Source organism: Spermophilus citellus, assembly GCF_964194105.1.
Source record: "Spermophilus citellus genome assembly, chromosome: 11".
Taxonomy (NCBI): domain Eukaryota; kingdom Metazoa; phylum Chordata; class Mammalia; order Rodentia; family Sciuridae; genus Spermophilus; species Spermophilus citellus.
The window spans coordinates 24,223,002-24,243,214 of NC_138192.1; the positions used below are offsets into that span (position 1 = coordinate 24,223,002).

The window sequence follows — 20,213 nt, forward strand, 5'->3', positions numbered from 1 at the left end:
ATCAGACATAGCTACAACTTAAAATCTAACTGATTCCATACTGGAGTTCTTAAATGAGATTAATAAGAAAACAGTGGAAGAGATAATATTTAAAATCATGATATAACAACTATAAGCAACAACAAAAATATTCTATAATCCAAAGAAGATATCTGTGTAAGGTTGATAAAAATATTATTAAAGTTATTAATGTAAACTTAAATTGTATAGCTAAAATGCAAACCTAGCACCAGGTTTTGAAGCACTAACTCTTTAGACATAGTATTCATGATAAATACATAAAAATTGAAAGAGGTCTTTAACAGTGTATCAATTACACTAAAAAAATTTTGTTGACCTAATTTACACACTAAAAGAAAAACTGATTTTCAGTTTGTCTTCTGTAAAGAATCCAATTCAATCCTTTATGCAAAATAAACATCTAAAATAAAATTATTCAGTAAGGCTAAAATCTTGATACCAAATAAGAGAACATTTATTCTCAAAGCATTAAAGATGAACAAAAGAAAATAAATTATAAAAAGTATATAGTAGTTAAAAAATCTATATCTGAGCCATAGACAGCATATGGTATTCAACATTATAGTATTCTATGGTATTCAACAAAATCATTATTTAGAAATCTTAGAGTCACACAAAAACTAATGTTTGCTCTGAGTAGAAGTGAGTCAAGTGGACCCAAGACTTGAAACTATAGATATATCATAGGTAGATAATTAGGATATATTAATATAATTATAAATATTTGAACACACATCAATAAAAGATAATATATTCCCTTCAATTTTATAAGACACATTAACAAAATTGAACACATACAGGACAAAGAAGAAAAACTCACTGACTTCTGTAAGCAAGAATGTTGTTGTATCCACCTAAAACTAAAAAATGAATATTAAAAAAGGGGGGGCTGGGATTGTGGCTCAAGTGGTAGAGTGCTCACCTAGAATGCATGAGACACTTTGTTAGAACCTCAGCACCACATAAAAAAATAAAATAAAAATATTGTATCCACATAAAACTAAAAGATAAGTATAAAAATAATGTAATCACAGTGTAATATCCTAGAGATCAGAAATACTGTGTGTGTGTGGGGGGGTGGATGTGTGTGTGTGTGTGTGTGTTACTGGAGTTTATACCTAGGGCACTATACCACTGAGCAACATTCTCCAAATCTCCAGCTTTTTTTTTTTTTTTTTTTGAGGCTGGTCTCCAACTTTGTGATCATTCTACTTCAGCTTCTTGAGTCACTGGAATTACAGGTGTATACCACCACATGCTGCTCCATATTACATTTTTAACAGGTTTTCTATGTAGAATATATAAAATTTAAATTTTCTCAATTTTACCATTCTCTGCAGAATTAAAACCAAAATTGCAAATTTATAAAATATCAATAATAATATGAAGAAGAATGATAGCATGTTTTCTCACAATCAGTGGTCAGAATAAAATACAGAGCTTTAAGTAATTATAAAAATGTAAATGAAAGAATAGAATCAAATGTATTGGATTCTCAACTCAAACACCTAGAAAGCAATTGGTAAAAGTCAACATAAGACAGAAAGGTGTAGGGAATTATGTTTGAAGCAGAAAACCAAGTGGTTATAAACAGAAAGAATATAACTAATAAATTAAAAATTAATGCTTCTTCTTTGCAAAGAAAGAAGGAAAAGAAGAAAGAATGAGAAAATGGAAATAAGGCAAAACAAAACTTGATCCAAGTCAACAAGAGAGATTTTAAAAATAAAGTAAAATTATTATTACGCTGATGATGATGGTGGTGGTGGTGGTACCAGGGATTGAACCTAGGAGCACTCAACCACTACAAAACATCTCTAGCCCTTTTGCACATTTTGTTTAGAGACAAGGTCTAGCTGAGTTGCTTAGGATCACACTAAATTGATGAGGCTGGCTTTGAACTTGAAATCCCCCTGCCTCAGGCCTTCCAAACAGCTGGGATTATAGGTGTGCACCACACTCCCAGCAAGAAAGTAAAATTAGACATGATAAGAAATGACTAGTGGGACCAAAAGATATTTTAATAAACCATTAGAGAATATTTCTAGAACTCTATACCAATTTATTTGAAATTTTATTTGAAATGAACAATTTCCTGAGGAATACATTTAGCCAAAATTGTCCCCAGTATATAGAGAGCTTTAACTGATTTATGACACAGATGAAATAAAATCTTACCAAAGAATCATGCCACAAAGGAGTGCCAGGCTTATATGACTTATTTTACAGAGAATAATTCCAGGCTTTGACAGGTAATCCCACATAAGTTATACTGTGCTACAGCATAGATTTTCTTTTTAATAAAAATTGTGAAAATTTTTACAAAACTTAATACTAAATTCTTTTTATAAAACCTAAAATTTACACATCTCTGCCTAAAATATAATATGTATTTAGAAAAGAGATATCACCAACATTTCCACTGCAGTCAGGGACTAAAAAAGATACATGCTATTGCTACTTTAAACATTGCATTGGAGGAATTATTTAACATAAAATCATAGAAAAGTTAATAAATGGTCATAAACTTGGAAAAATATTCAGTAAGAGAACAGATATTTAAAATAAAAATAATAGATTCATTATATGTAAAAATCAATTAGAATTTGTAATGAAAGGAAAAGTACTTTTTATAAAAATATATATTTAGCAATAAATATGAAATTGAAATATAAATGTACAAACTTTTTGTGAGGAAAATTTCAGAATGTTCCTGAAAGATAGTCAGATAGGCTTAAACAAATGTGAAAACTTCTTGTTCTTGGCCAGATTTATAATATTCAATAAATAATATTATTGAAATAATATTAATTCAATTAAAACTTCTACAGTTTTTATAATTATTTATTTGTAGTAAAGTTTGTGCTGAAATGTTTTATGTAAAGTTGTCTAAACTGCACAGCTTCTAATCATTTAGGAAAGAGTGATCAAAGTCTTATGTTCCTACCAGTCTGCTGTCAAGTTCATGCATAGGCACGCGCTCACCTGAAGTTTTCTGAGTGATTTTTCTATAGCTCAGGAATAAAGGTGCAGTCCAGTGCCCTTTTGTGTTTCTAGGAGTGTGTGTGTTTCCTGGAGATTTAAGGCAGAAAACTGAATGTTAGCAGAGAACTAAAAAATTAAATGTGGCACCAGCAGTTGGTATTTTCATGTTTACTAGAGAGGTGCTGCTTAAATAAAAAGAAAATCAATATCTTCTATTTCTTTGCAGAGTAAAAGTGAGCAAATTACTGTGCGGCATTTGACATCAGGAAACTGGGAAGTGATAAAGATTTTGGCGTATGATGAAACGACTCAAAAAATGTGAGTGCTTTTTGGTTTTCATGTCAGGCAGGAAGTCAGATTTTTCAAATGAGATCTTTTCTACTAGATTTGTTTTGCTTACCATCCTAGTGAAAATAGCCAGCCATGTAAAGAATAGTCTCTTTTTAAAGACTTCTATACTTCACTTAAAGACACCTTACACAGAAGCATACACATGACACATACAGACTGAGATTATGAAAAAAAGGTGACGATTTTATAAAGAACAAAATGTACGTTTTTCAGATGGATCAAAGTCCTGTGGTTGAACAAGAAAACAGCACTTGCTTGTTTTTCCAGTTTAGAAAATTCAAGTGAAAGCTGAGTGTGACAAAGATACATCATTACTGATGTTTGTGCTGTTTTCTCTCCTGGACAGTTACTTCTTGAGCACCGAGTCTTCTCCCAGAGGGAGGCAGCTATACAGGTAGGCACTGTGAAAGGATCTCCTGACAGGTGGGCTTCTTAATAGCCATTAACCCAAAATGATGAAGAGGTGCAAAATTTTGAAATGTCATTTTCAGCATGGCTAGGAAAGAGCCATCATGTGATAAAACCTCATATTCTTGGTCTCATCTCTTGGTTCTGGGTCCTCTATGAGTATGAAGGATTATACCTAAAAAAAGGAGACTTTATCTGCTTTTAGTTTCAGGATCTCTCTCTCTCTCTCTCTCTCTCTCTCTCTCTCTCTCTCTCTCTCTCTCTCTCTTTCCCTCTCTCCCTCTCTCTCTCCTCCTTTCTCCCTCTCTCCCTCTCTCTCTATCCTCCTCTCTCCCTCTCTCCCTATAATTTGCTTCTCTCAATTCTCCACATTATTTGAACTTTATGTATCTTCCCCAGTATCCACTTCTTCTCCTGTGTCTCATTTTGAATTTTTGCTGCATTAATGTGGCACATATATAATTTATTCCTAAATAAAAAACATAATAGTTCTGTGAGCACTTATCAAGAGTATCAAGCAGAAGCTTCCTTTTTTGTCCCATAGTTCATAAAATCCAATGAGATTGCTGTGGGAGAGGCATCCTTATTTAAGGAATGTTCATCACATAACTAAAACAAAACAATGCATGGAGGAGGAATATTTACAGCTGCCCAATTTTCCCAAAATGTAGAGCTGTATTCATAGAAAGAGCTTACTTATCATTACACACTTACTTATCATTACAATGTCTCCTCACTCACAAAGCATTCTTCAGACTTTACAAGAAAGGACTTTTATTTTGGGGCAGCCAATGACCTATTAATTCTAGACTTCATATACACTTTCTAATTTTCATTTCATAGGTCCATTTTTTAAGTGTCAAAACTGCCATGTCCTATTTTAAGTGGAAATGCATCATGTTTGAAGAAGTAGCACCTTTGATTCTTACCAAGTAGCCGAGATGTTTCTTTGAGAGCAAAACCCTAACTCCCCCTAATTCACCCCTGCACTCTCATTCATGTACAATTCTCTTTCCTACAAAGCAATCCCTCCTTCTTATCATACCTCCCAGAAGCTCATTTTCTTTATTATTCTCTGGGACTTTCTGGAACTCATGTTCCCAAATTCTGACGACTTTCATTATCTCCTACTGAAGAAAAGCTGTTTGTTAAGAGATATCAATTCAAATTTCGGTTTAGAGGTGTTGATCCAAAGTTCTGCTCACTTTTTCTTTCTGGTGACCTTAAGCTTATCTTCTTGAAACTCATATTATAATTAATGCACAATCATTCAGAGGCTGAAAATGTTTATCTGATAATTGTTTTATTATTTCTATTTTATAAAACTCTTAAAGAAAAATAACCATGTCAGAATTTAAGATTGGTTAAGGTGAGCAAATGGAACTGCCTCAATCTCCCTTCCTTTTACCATTGTAAAATGTGATTTGAATCACAATGAATCCTAAGATTTGTGAGCTTGCCTCATCTTTCTCCTGAGGAGGCAGAGCAGTCAATATATCTGTGACCTGTACTAGTGTAACCAACTGTGCTATAAAGAAAATGTAGTACCAATAAATTTTCCCTTAAATAGCTCATCAAATGCCAGTTGGCTTTACTGTAAGATAATGTTAGTGTTTGATCCAGAAAACTCAATCAGTGTCTTGCTTAAGCTATAAAAATGGTCAATGGTTGACTTAATGTATGGACCCAGAACTATATTAACATAGTTGGTGTTAACATTTGTTTAGTTTCAAAATTTGCATTTCTTATTCTGGCAATCTCATAATCTAAATAATGAGAAAATATCAGCATAAATCCTTAGGGAGCTTGGATCTGAACGCTTCATGGAAGCATAGAAAGAGAAAAGTTTTAAGTCTTAGTCACTGGATTGCTGTGTGAAAGTGGGACAATTTCTAAGGCTCTCTGAGTTGCTGGTTATACAATATTCTGATATAACTAATGAAACTGGATTATATACCTAAAATGGCTAAAATGGTAAATTTTATGGTCTATATATTTTATCACAATCAACAACATAAATGGATATGATTATCTTATAAGTCATCATACTGATAAACTAGCTAAATTGTTTTACATGCCTAGTAAATACATATTATATTGCCTTTAGTAAAGTTAAAGTATGAATTGTAATTAGCTTGCAATGTTTCAAATGTGTGAAATTTTGACTTGTGAACTATAATTAACATTCAACCTCAATTGCTTCTGGTGCTTCTGGTACCCACTTTAACACCGCTGGCTCCATCCCATGACTGTAGCACACTGCACATTGAAACCAATGTGACTATTATTTGTATATAAATTCCCAAATCATGTTTCATTCCAAAATGCAACTGAGAAAATTTTGTACAATTTTTAAAAGGTATTCTCAGTTATATTTTCATCCATTAAGTAGGATAATATCATTTATAAAATAAGACATTCAATATAAGTAATTTAACCTTGGGTGAATATGTCTGCCCCATAATGTTAAGCACCATTATTGTAAAATAAATATGATGATAACTTTTCTCTTTACCTCCTGTATTTATAAAAGCATGTATTATCATTAGCATTATATGTTTTATAATAAAAAATTTACTTTTCTTTACCTAACATTTTACTGCAAAGTTCTTAATTCTCTGAACAAAATACCCACAAAACAAAATTATACCTCTTTATATGGTTTAGTTTCATTATATTTTAATCTTGAGATGCTTCCATTTGGAAGAAAGACTCCCCCATGTAACAATTCCAATAAGTACTTTTTACTGCAGGTACTTTGGGAGGAAAAATATGACATTGATGCCAAATTCTAATGCTTAGACTATTAAGTTTAGAAAATCATAAGCTTGACTTTGTGTGAATTGTGGAAATATTTATTTATTTTTTGAACTGACATTTATCAGTGACTACTTTATCTCTTTCTATCTGTGGCCAATTTCCTTTAAGTCTCTTGAAAAGTACAGAAATATGTGTAAAGAAAATGCAAATAACAATAAGTTACATTGAGTCCTATGGAAATCAGTTTCTTTATAGCCATATATAAATACATATTACATATATACAGGCATGCATAATTTTAATTTTATTACAGAGAAGAAAAATGTGTGTGTCTGAACATTAATAAAGGAAATTCATTTTGTATGTGTATGGTGAGTCATAATTTATAAGGGACTTCTGTGCAAGCACTGATGTAGCTTTTCTGTTTAAGTTACACTTTATTTAAATGTGATATACACATTCAAGTAACTTCTAACTTTCATTTTCTTTCTCCAGTGCTTCTACTGAAGGATTGTTAAATCGCCAATGCATTTCATGTAATTTTATGAAGGAACAATGTACATATTTTGATGCCAGTTTTAGTCCCTTGAATCAACATTTTTTATTATTCTGTGAAGGTAAGGTAACATAGGATTTCTGATTGCATTTGATGAGTTATCTATTACTACCATAAATAAATTTAACTGTTATACATTAGAGATACAAATTTTATTTACATATTTCATTTAGAATTAGCAAATAGGAGTGAGACCTCATGTATATATAATTGATAAAAGCTATATGAACATGGGTATTTTTAAAAAGGTGAATATACATTGATGAACTCAGCTATTTAAGAAAAGTAGCAGTGTTGTTACAACAATGTGTTTGTTGTTAAAACATTTTGGATATATGGAAAATGAAATTTCTCTGTTCCTGTTTTCATTAGTTCTGAGCAATCCCATCACCCCTATTACTTCTGTTTTTTGACAGTATGCCATGGTCTTCCAAGATTATATAGTATTTTTAGAATGTTCTTAAGAATCACTTACTCTTTAATCTGATGCTCTGTTTTCTGAAGACAAATTGGAATCCATGTGCCCTCTTATAATGTGATGAATTGAGTGCTCCTCCTTCCATCTAAACATTAAGCTGTGTTCTTTTTTAAGATAGAGTAAGGAATACACAAACATTGGCTCTTGTTTAGTTATTGTTCTCTTGGTATCTAAAATGAAGTAATCAAAAGAGAAAAATACCTCTTTAATGATACCAGGGGGAAAAAATTGGATTTTTAGATAGAGTTCCTAATTAAGAAGGGAGGTTCAAGATAACATCTTATGGTAAAAACTTAACTTATATATTTTAAATATTTGATTTTTTGGTTAATGTATTTTTAAATAAATATATTATCAGCCCCCTTTTTCATTATCTTTTAGGTAAAAGTTTCAAGTTTAAATAAATTCTTTCTTTCTTGACTGATTACAAGTAAAATAAAATTTTGTATCAGCTGATGGGCAATAAATGTCATGAATCAGCTTCCTCAACATCAGTGATTGTTGTATAAAGACTAAAAATAGAAGAGTACAGCACATAGGGCTGGCTAACATCAAAGATGTATATAAATAAAAGGCATTTGGGAACATGAAGGTTTTAGCAAAATCTATGGAAATAGTGCAACTCCCCAGAGTTCTTAATTCTCTGAACAAAATACCCACAAAACAGATTATACCTCTTTATATGGTTCAGTTTCATTACATTTTAATCTTGAAATGCTTCCATTTGGAAAAAAGATTCCGCCATGTAACAGTTCCAATAAGTATTACTTAGATGTCTTTAAAAATATTTATATACTTATATTTTTAACATCAGGTCCAAGAGTCCCAGTGGTGAGCCTACATAACACGGATAACCCAGCAAGTGAGTACACAGGATGTTGCTTTAGACTCCTTCTGCCTGGCATTGACATAGGCCATTATATGTGTTTCAAGATGTCTGAAGAACCTTCTTCAGACCCATCATGGGGAAATCTGTGTGGACACCATCAATTTGACACTATATAAGTAAGAAAGATAAAAAAATCAAGCAGCTTGAGTTATCTTACAGCTGGGATTGGATCTTAGCTGCCTAAAATGGGGTACCTACTATCTACCTCAATCCCATGATGAATGATGAATGAGGCAGGTGCATTTCAAACTTCTGAACCCTTCATTCTTTATGGGCCTCATGTAGGTTGTTCCTCCAGAACAATGCCTTATATGGACATTTGGAATAATTATGAAAAATATATTATTTTATAAATGTTATACTGTCTTAAAGATATCTGTATCTTCTAGTTTAATATACTCACTTTTATTCATTTTATGTTTATTCAACTTTATTTTTAAGTAGATATATACATTATCAAGCAAAGTGACCAAGGCTAAGGCAATATTGTGTTTATGTACTTGGCAGTAGAGTGGTTAAATAAACATATGCTTGAGCTAAGTTTAGAAATAAATATCCAGATTGCTTCTTGCCTTCCTGTGTCATTCCTTTCTTTCATCTTTGCTTCCTTTTTTTCTTTTTAGATTTATTTGATCAGTGCTCTTATGCTCCAATGATTAAACATAAACTACTGTAATCTAAATGAGGCTCATTCTGTTGACTCTTTTCATCTTTAGAACTTCCCTGAGATAGGGAGTTTTATTATCTCTTTTTTTTTCGGGTAAGAAAGCTAAGACACAGAGAGGTTAAACAACTTGGCCAAAGTCATACTTCTAAATGGCAGGGCCAGGAATCAAGTAAAGCAGTTTGACTTCAGTTTGACTTTTTGCTCGGTGTAGAAGTGCACATCTGTAATCCCAGCAGCTTGGGAGGCTGAGACAGGAGGATCATGAGTTCAAAACCAGCCTTAGGAAAAAGCAAAACACTTAGCAATTCAGTGTGACCCTCTCTCTAAATAAAATACAATATAGGGCTGGGGATGTTGCTCAGTGGTAGAGTGCCCCTGAGTTCAGTCTCCAGACGAAAAAAAAAAAAAAAAAGATAGGGTTTGTAATTAGTAGAGTACAATGGTACCTTTTTCTATCATGTTTTTGTCCTCTATCACATTTATACTGAAGTAGGAGTCTTAGATATCGTCAGCTAGAAGAGTCACAGATATAAAAGTGGAAAGTTGAATGATAAATAATATTTTGAGAAAACAGGAACAATTTATACATTGCAAGACTACCAATACTATACTTATTTATACTATCGTCATACTTCAGTACTAACATATGGAGGCTAACTGCCTGCCCTGGACAAAGACAGATTCAAATTTGTATTGTAGTTTTTATTATTGTTATTGCTGTTGTTTTGTCTGGCCTAAAGATGGGTTAGCATATATTTTATTATTTGTTTATTCCTTTACCCCTGACCTCAGTATATATCTTAAAAAGGTTATAGAAGCAAACTCAATCTGTTCAATACTAACAGTGACAACAAAAGTTATTAAAATAAAGACAGCATGGTTGATGAAATACAAGGAAGAATTAATTACATAAATTCTTAGAGAAATCATGATATGAAATGATCCCATAATATACTTCTTGTGAGATCTTATACAAGTTAGTTAATGCTTCATAGGGTCAATTTCTTCAGAGGGAAATAAGCAAATGAGTTTGAGTAAGGATGAAATAAATTCATAACATTCAGGCCATACTTTATAAATGACAACTATTGTATTTTATTGCATATTCTGCCTTTAACAAAGGATGATTAAACGGAAATTCCCAATCTAATTTTATTTTTTTTTACTATAACAAGACAATGTTTTATAATAACATTGTGGCAAATTATGAAACATTTATTCTGCAAGTTACAAAATATGTCTCTTGTAAATGATGAAACATTTCTGTTTAAGGGAAGTCTTTCTGATCTTCCTAGTTAAATGGCAAATCTAATTATCTCATGATCAAAAATTTTTTTTAAATGGCTACAAACAGTGGTCAGGTGTTCACTTTTCAAAGAACAATTACTTATGGAAATAAAATGTACATTTAATGAGAAGTCTGTCTTTTGGTTGGTGAAAGTAAATACAACAATGAATCAGTATTAACTCATTTTGAGCCACAGAAAAAAAGCCACGAAGAGAAACTTGTAAAAGAAAAATTAAAATATTTAGCAAACATGAAAAACAACACAATAGTTTTCAAAGAAATGAAAAATAAACATTGCCATGTAAGTTTTTGTAACGAACTCATAGCGATACAAGTTTTACTTTAAAGATGAAGATATAATTTCTCCTAACTTGCTAGCAGAAATATAAATTGAAGCCACCATTTTTTCATACATTTTTTTTTAGTTGTAGATAAACACAATACCTTTATTTATTTTATGTGGTGCTGAGGATCAAACCCAGTGCCTCACATGTACGAGGCAAGTGATCTACCACCAAGCCCTGGTGGCTCCAGTCCTGGAGCCACCATTTTGGGAAAAATATTAACTTAGTCATAAATCTTTGATATTTTATGTCCTTTTTATTTACTTTTAGTGTTTTTTTTTAGAAAAAAATGATTCTAAATCAAATTATTTTTACAAGGCTATTGATAATAAAAATATTATAAATTACAAAAAAAATGGGAGTTTATAGGAAACTTTAATGTAATATGAGTCCCCTGGATGGCTCCCATTTACCATTCCAGAATCAAGTTTAATTCCTCATTCTTCTCTTCCATGTCCTCTGGCTCAGAAGTAGTTTGTGTAGATAACTTTGGTTCTGTTGCCCTGTGGTTGACAGTCGGATTCAGGGGATAGCAACGAGGTAGGCAACTAGTGACAGGGAGTAAGTGACTTGGAGTTATCTATCCATCAGGCCTGTTCCTGTAGAGTCTTCACAGATTGGCTGTAAGCTTTGGCCAAAGTTATTGACCTCTCAATATGGAATCCATACACAACCATCTGCATGGAGATCAAGTGCTGTACCACTGAGCTACATGCCCAGCACTGCATATCTCAAGGTTCCTTCTATCCCCCAATGTCCATAAGTCTGCAATAAATCTCAATAATCTTAATAGATTATTCTAATGGTTGAATACCATCAGTTTCCTATCAGAATTAAAATAAAATATATTTGTAAAATACTACTTTTTAAAAAAAACTACTTTTTAAGTTACATGTATAGGTCATTAAGGAATCAAAAAACTAGTTGAAAATGTACATAAAATTTCGAGACAATACATGCAAATATTAAAAGTTTGTACATTTATTTGCCGGACAGCTTCCAAATGATTACGTTGCAGTTTTTCAGTGTTTTCTAAAGGTTCTACAATGAACATATTACTTTTATACTAAAAATAAATAAATCCTTCAATAAAATGCTTAGTGACTTGAGAAGTGGCATAAATATGTAGAATTTTACTTAGTGAATATTTCCAAAGATCTTTTTTTTGGACTGCTTTCTATATTTGTTTATTTTTCATTACATAATAAAATAATCAAGGCAGGCTAACTTTATAAAGAAGAGAGGTTTATATTGGCTTACAATTTTGGAGATTCACTGACCAAGATCACGTAGACCCCATCGATTCAGCATCTGGTGATAGTGTTCTTGCTCTCAGAGTCCCAAGGGGCACAGAGCATCTCATGACTGGAGACAGCACCTGTCTATATCTGTGCAGTGTGTCTCTCTCCCTCTCCCTCACACATTCATTCATGAGGGTTCCAATGCCAATAGCAAAGTCAGATTAAGTTTCTACCCTCTTGACACCATGGACACAGGGCTCTGGGGATCCATCTCCTGTAGGACTCTGGCCCACAAACCATGTTCAGAGCATAGCACTGCTGTTCCCTGTTCTCCTTTGAAATTTCAGCTTTCTCCTTCTCTAACTTCATGAATTTTTTTCCTCTTTCTTTTGAGCTTCTATTTCCTTTGTCCTTTTCAATTCCATCTCCTTTCCTCATCTCTCTTTATACTGCCTCTTTCTTACCTTTCGTGTTTTCGCCTCCTTCCCAGTTTTCTGTCCTCATTGTCTTCCCTTTGCTTCCGTTACTTTGCACCTAGAATGATAATAGGCCACTACCTCCTGTTACATTGAGTAACAAAGAATATGTATTAAATATACTTTCTGAACTTATCATGAAAAGAATGCTTTTGTTCTTCATGTTCTGAAAATGTTTTTAATCTTCTTTATATTTATTTGTCTTACCTAGAATTTATTTTCCTGTAGCTATGATGGATATCTATTTCATGAGTAAACTAATAGTATTCAATTTAAAAGTAAAAACTTGCTGATTATGGTTATCATCATATAATTAGTTTAGTTTATATATAATTGAGTTTCTCTCCACTGGCATTTTATTAAAAATAATATGAAATTTCTAGTGTGTTAATCTTACATTGGTGCTTCTAGATGTACCTATTCAATTATTTAATTACTATTTTTAATAAATAGGCCAGCACACACTTATTAAAAACTTCATTTAATTAGAATAACTTGTTGCGAGAAGTATAAAAGTAAATGTTTAGTAGATACATAGCCACCTTTGTAGTTAATAAAAAGTGATATTGAGTTCTTCTACATTTGAAAGAGTTATTTTAACTATAATAATTAAATGTATTTTTATAATTAGTGCTTAGATTTTAAATGGTAAATCCTTGAAAAATTATAGAAATACATTTAGGAAGACACGAATTGGTGTGAAAATACTCTGTATACAACCAGAGATATGAAAAATTATGCTCTGTGTGTGTAATAAAAATTGTAATGTATTCTGCTGTCATATATAAATAAAAAATCAGTTAAAATAAGTATAATAATAGAAATTTTACAAACCAATGACTGCCCTTGCTAATAATAAAAATATTCACATTTTTAAACATTTAAAATTAAATGTATGTGATAGCTTCCTTGAAAATTTGCTGAGTTTAAGTAATCTGAGGGATTTTTTTTTCACATTTTAGGGATGTAAGACACTTATAGGAACAATTAATCTTCACAATTTATACCAATTTACACAGAGGTAATTGGTTGTGCCTGAGATCCCATATAGAAGACACAGTCCAATGAGAGTGACACAAAATGAAATGATTATCATATTGTGAAAGTTTCATCAGTATAAATGGATGCAGTTCAGGGAAAAGAGAAGTTAGTAGACAGGGATTTCAAGAGAAAAGAATCTTCCTGTACAGAAATGAGAAGTCATGAAATATGCACATTGAAAGATAAAGTTATTTAGCATAGCTAAAACAAAAGAGTTCAGAAAATAATGAAGGATTATGAGGCTACATGGGTAGGCTGAAGCCAGATCATCTTATGTTTCATTCTTAGGAATTCTCATTTAACCATAATGACTCAATTACAAATCTTTAACATGGTTACAATGTTCGTATTCTGCTTATCGGATAATGCAAAGTTGACAAGGCCACCCTCACATTAAAAAAAAAAAAAAAAGGAGCAAAGAAAACTGGATAAAACATATGAAACAACTATTATCCTATGTTGCTGGACAGTAGTCAGCAAGGTCATCCAATCCCTGAAGGAAGGAAGGAAATAAATTAGTGTTGTGAATCCACTGGTTTTAAGGTTGGGAATATTTTGTGAATGACAGCAAGAAGGAAAAATCTAAGCAGAGCAATGGATACCCCTGAATTGAAGAGACAGAAACTAGTTTTCAGAAGTGTTGGAGCTAAAGAAATATTAGAAAGGTGGGAAGACCTGGATAAGAAAAAGGTGCATGGAGAGAACCCTAGGTATCAGCAGAGAGCTCTGTCCCTGGAGACTCTTTCCAAAATACACATTTGAGGATGTGCTGAAAGATATTCCATGACCTAAGCAAAGCCAGAGCTCATACAGTGCTGGCCTTGTTCCTCATCAGATGGAACACCAGGGCATCTAGGGAAGATCCCAGAAGAGCTATGCATTTTAGTAGAATTAAACTAGTCATAGAGAGTCACTCAAACTCACAATGAAAGCTTTCTTAAAATCTTTAAATGATCAAGCTCTCCTAAAAGTAACTTAAATGTCTGCCAGATAAAGCCCAACAGTTTAAAATAAAAATTACAATGTAATCCAAAACTCAAAATGTAAATATCCCAATGGTCAGTATCTAATAAAAATTTCTGGGCTATGTGAAAGAATTAAAAAAATATGACTCAGAACTAATAGAAATATTAGAGAATAAAAACAGATTCAGAAATGACAGAGATGACAAAACCCACAGGCAAATACAAAAAATAAATTATTAAAGTGTATTAAAAGTGAAGAATAGAATGCATTTTTAAAGGAACTTTATAAATTTGAAATAGTTTAAATAAAAGCTTTATTAGAATGTACTAAAAACAGAATGGACAGTACAGAATGAAAGATAGGTAAGCTTGAGAAATCTGTAGAAGCTTTCTAGGCAAGAACAAAAGAATGAAAGAAATTAACCAAATTTCAGTTAATGGCAGGCTAATATCTTCATCTTTCATATTTTTAATTGGAGTCATAAAGTGTGTTATTAAAATAAAAATTGTACATAAAAAATACCCATGATGCATCTCAATAAAACCACATCAAAATACAAAACAAACTGTTGCAGAAATTGTGAAATTTCAGTGATGAAGAAAGCATATCTGAAATCATGAAAACCAAAAGGGCATATGATATCTGTACATTCCATACAGAGTAATAAAGAAAGATTGTATATATTTCAGCAGAAAGAAAAGCAGCTTAAAGGCCACAGAGCCAAATACTTAAAACACTGTTAGAAAGACAAATTAAACCAAGCAAAATACTCAACCTAGAAAAACAAACTTAGAAAAAAATCCTTCAAAAGTGAAGACAAAATCAAGCTTAAAGAAGAAAAGTAAAAAAAGAATGTATTACTATCAAAATTGCACTTCTGAGTCACTCATGGATCAAATATGTTCAAAAATCATTAGAAAATATTTTGAACCAAATAAAAATGAAAATACAATAAATCCAAATTTAGGGATAACTACACTTGTGACTTTGTAGGGCTCTTTATTTTTATTTTCTATAAAAGGGAAAGGTTTAAAATCAATGATCTTAGCTTCCACCTCATGAAACATGCCTGTAGTCCCAGCTCTTGAGCAGGCTGAAGAGAGAGGATCACCAATTCTAGGCCAGCCTGAGCAACTTAGCAAGACCATCACTGAAGAACTTAGTGAGACTCTCTGTCTTAAAAATAAAAAAATACAAAGGTCTGGGTATGAAGCTCTCATAGGTTTAATTCCTAGTATCAATCAATCAATCAATAAATCAAGAAACTGTAAATCATTAAATAAAATTAATTAAAACAAAGCTGAAGTAAAGGGTGAATCATGTATCTTGATGGTAGAGCACTTGCCTAGCATGTGTGAGGCCCTGAGTTCAATGCTCAGCATCACCCACGCAAAAATAAATAAGTAAATAAATTTTTAAAAAATTTAAAGGTGAAAGAAGAAATAAACATGGGTAGAAATAAATAAGTAAATTTTTTTTGGTGTCAACATACCTTAATACAAATAGAGATATGATAAATGGTCATATAAAGGTGTATTAAGAATTGTATTGAAAAAAAATGAGAGCTCATGTATAATGGCATAATTTGGCGTGAACACACTTAATATACAGAGTTACAAAAAATTGTGCTGTGAATAGATAATCATGAATGTAATGTACTCCACTATTTTCATGTATGTAAGAAATAATTTTAAAAAGGAAAAAATAAATAAGTAAATTTAAAACGGACTATCAATAGAGAAAAATACAGAAAAAGGTACTTACATGACAGGATCAACAAAACAGATAAAATTCTAAAGAGAGACATAATAGAGAAAATGTACAGTGTCATTATCATTTTCATTAATAGATTAGGTGATGCTAATTCACATCCTACAGACACTTAGAATTATAATAAAGGGATACAATATGTAATTTATACGAGTAAATCTGATATCTTAGATAAAATGGATGGATTTATTAAAAGACTTGGATTGGTAAACATTTACTGAGAAATAATATGATACATAAACACCCTATTATCTGCCAAATTTTCTAAATTCACAATTACCATTCTTTTCAGAAATAAAGCTCCAGTTCCAGATGAGTTCACTGGTGCATTCTATGAAACATTTAATAAATTACCCCCAAGCTTGCTCAAACTTTTTCAGAAAATATAAGGTTGCCATTATATGGATAAATAAAATTTTCATGAATTTAAATGTATTACTCTTTAACTAAATAAACATCAGGTCAAACCTAGAAATTTTTAGACAAGATAAGACATTATGACTATATGAAGTTTACACAGGAATACATATTGCTGTAGCCTTCAACATTTAATTGGTATATTCCCCATAATTTACTGACAATGCAAATGATTTAGAAAACACATTTGACAAAATATAATAATATATTAATAGTAATTAATAATTACTCAGCAATATAAAAATAGAAATCACTTAATTTAATGGATTTTTTTTTTACAAAAATACAACAGGGTGGTAGCATTCCTTTATTATTATTATTAAATTTAGTTGATTTTATTTTTGAGACTGGGTCTCCCTATATTGCCCAGGCTAGGTTCAAACTCATGATCCTCCTGCATTAGCATCCAGAAGAACTGGGCTGATATCATTCTTCATGGTGAAAGATGATGCTTTCCCCCCAGGTTTGGGGAAGTCAAGAATGTCTGCTTCAACCTTTTCTGTACAGAATGTAGTAGATGTAGCCAGGACAATAGTAAGAAAAAGAAACATAAGTAGTGAAACTGTCACCATTTGCAGAAGACATACTTATTAGCAATCAAACAATCAAAAACTATGGAATAGCAAAACAAACTCTTAGAAATAAATGCATTTATTGTGGTCATAGTATGGCTCAAATACAAAATGCAATCATTTTATAAAATGCAATGTAAAATTAAAATATAGTTTAAAGTACTATTTAAAATAACATCAGAAATGTATAATTTCTAGGAATAAATCCAATGAAAATGTGTAAGTTCTCTAAAATAAAAGCTGTATAAATATCTGGGGAATCTTAAAGATCCAAATGGATATATACTCATGTACATTTACATATTTTAATATGAAATATCTCCCCAAAGAAACCTATAGTTTTAATACAATGCAAATGATTTAGAAAACACATTTGACAAAATATAATAATACATTAATAGTAATTAGTAATATAAAAATAGAAACCACTTAATTTAATGACTGTTTTATTCAAAAATACAACAGCTGGTAGCATTCTTTTATTATTATTATTCTATTATTATTATTATTATTATTATTATTATATTACTGACATACCCTTTATGTTTTGTCAGTCTGATTTTTCTGCTCTTGCTTAATTTTCAATATTTTCTATTGTCCTACTGTCAAGCTTATTGATCTTTACTACAGAATCTAATATTAATTCTACCTACCATATATTTTTTTTTATTTTAGACTGTAAATTTCATGTATTTCATATTCTTCAGTTTTTATTTTTAGGAATATATTACATGTTTGTGCTTTTTCTATCTTATTGAAGAGCTAGACTATAGTTTCCATCTGTTTTAATGTCCTTATTTGGGAAATATATCATCTGTGTTATTTCTGTGTTGTTTTATGGATTAATTTTGTTCTCATCCTGAGTTTTTGTATTCTATCCAGAGATTTTGAATTTCACCTCCTTTGTTGCTTGATAATTTTGTATTTCTTTTAAGATTCTTAAGCAAAGTAGTATTACAAGTAGATTTTCATTTTGAAAATGTAGTGCTAATTTCAGTATATTGGTGCAAATGAAGAAAATATCACTGAAATAAGGAAGTTCAGTTAGAAAATTGCAATAGTAATTTAGGAGACCAATGGCAAGAGTTTAACTGGTACCTAGCACAGTGACTGCTGAATGGTTAAAATTGGGTAATTTGGGGGGTATTGTACTGATTCTTAATTAATGCATAGTAATGAGCTATTTGTACTGCGCTTTTTGGTTTATAGAATATTTTATATTGGAAAGCAATTCTATGCTGAAGGAAGCCATCCAGAAGAAGAAGTTAGTAAAGTCAGAAATAAAAATCCTTCATATCGACGACTATGGTAAAGTTTTGTGCATGCTGTGTTATTCAAGAACAACTTTCTCTGCATCTTAGAGGTTACATGTAAATGACTCTCCATCTTTAATATTTTTTTCTTTATTTAAAAGAGCTACCTTTACAGTTGTCCTTTCCCAAAGACTTTATGGACCGAAACCAGTATGCTCTTCTATTAATAATGTAAGTATTTTAATTGTTTTTAAAATAAAGGGATCTAAAGATTGTATATTTCTTATGCTTCAATAAAAAATAGAAGCCTATGTGTGTAGTTAACTTGGGTATCTGTCATTTGTTTGGATGTGAAGGCAATTATACTCAGGTCCATATCCACCTGCTGTAGAGCCCTGCCGCAATGGGAAAGCAGACCAGGGTTAGAGATTATTTCCATTTTCTTTGAGAAACTAACTGGTTTGTCTTATCATTAAGCTCCTGCTTTGACCTTGTTGATATTTTTGACAGAAGAGAAAAGTAAAGACTTTTACAAAGAGCCAATTTAAATATTTGCCTCATTGGAAAGGGAAACTTGCCTCATTTTTAGAAACAAGATGATAAAATTTTTTATTTTTGAGCTAAACCTCAATTCAAATTGGAGCTGAAAGATTTACCACCTCACTACTTAATTTTTCTAAGCTTCTGCTTCTGTATAAATTAATAGAAGCTAATACTATGGTATTTTATATTCACATATAGTATTTTAATATTAAAATATTTATATAAAATATATATTAGCATAGTGTTCGGTAGAGCATAAATACTTAGAGATAGTGCATAATAAATTTTAAGCATAGTCATAATTATTATCATAGATAGTAGTATTTTTAAGTATTTAATTTTATCAATATAAATATTTAATATGTGATTTTGTTTCCATAAAATTATTTAATGCATAAATATTACTGAAGCATGTAAAGTGGTATAGTCATGCTACAGAATTTACTTTGCTGCATTTTGGCTGATGAAAGAAAGAAAATAAAAATGGAAGGAGAGAATGCTAAATCATGTCATGTTATTTCTATTTTTAGATACTGTTTACATTAAATATTAATCACTTTATTCAAACTCCTTAGTTTTCAGAGGCAAATTCCCAGGAGTTAGTTATGCTAAAGATGGCACCAAAACCAAACAAAGGATTTTTTATTTAATTTGTGTTTACAAAAGTGTTCTATTCTTTTAAATACCATGTTTATTTCTAAAATATCTGTGCTTGGAAGTATATGTGGGCCACAATGGCATAAGTATAAAGTGTTTTCTAAAGAATATTTTAAACTACTCATAATTTAAAGGCATATTTTCTTCTGATTAAACATAGTTGTCAGTAGCAAATTGACTTCCCAGTCTAAAAAATACCAAAAATTAAAATGTTATTTCATAAATGAGCAATTGGACAATGCTGAGCAATACATAGAGTGACCACCATTAACTGAATCTATGAGCTGATTTAGTGTTTGGGCTGTGGCTGCTTTATTGCTGTTCTGTGCAGTGTATCTGATACTCAGCAAATTATGAGCCATTTCTTAATCTGCGGAGGTGGGTTTACATCCAGGAAATTCTATGGAGAAGGCAGGAGTGGGAGACTTATGTACCTGAGTAACTGAAAGAAAACTTGGCCTTGAAGAAAATGGCCCCTGTCAATTTGGTAACAATCTTTTGGCTAAATCTTCATTATGAGACCTCAGAAG

General features: G+C 31.3%; 1 protein-coding gene across 1 annotated transcript in view; it reads left to right on the forward strand.

Annotated features, from left to right (window-relative positions):
- The window catches only part of DPP10 (dipeptidyl peptidase like 10), a gene marked incomplete at both ends in the record, with an annotated part of 611,721 nt that overhangs the window by 570,466 nt on the left and 21,042 nt on the right, over positions 1-20,213 (forward strand). Inside the window, 6 exons of the mRNA XM_081260615.1 lie at positions 3,233-3,324; positions 3,704-3,751; positions 7,021-7,142; positions 8,374-8,421; positions 18,440-18,538; positions 18,645-18,714. Coding sequence (XP_081116741.1) covers positions 3,233-3,324; positions 3,704-3,751; positions 7,021-7,142; positions 8,374-8,421; positions 18,440-18,538; positions 18,645-18,714 — 479 coding nt within the window. The remainder of the gene's footprint in view (positions 1-3,232; positions 3,325-3,703; positions 3,752-7,020; positions 7,143-8,373; positions 8,422-18,439; positions 18,539-18,644; positions 18,715-20,213) is intronic.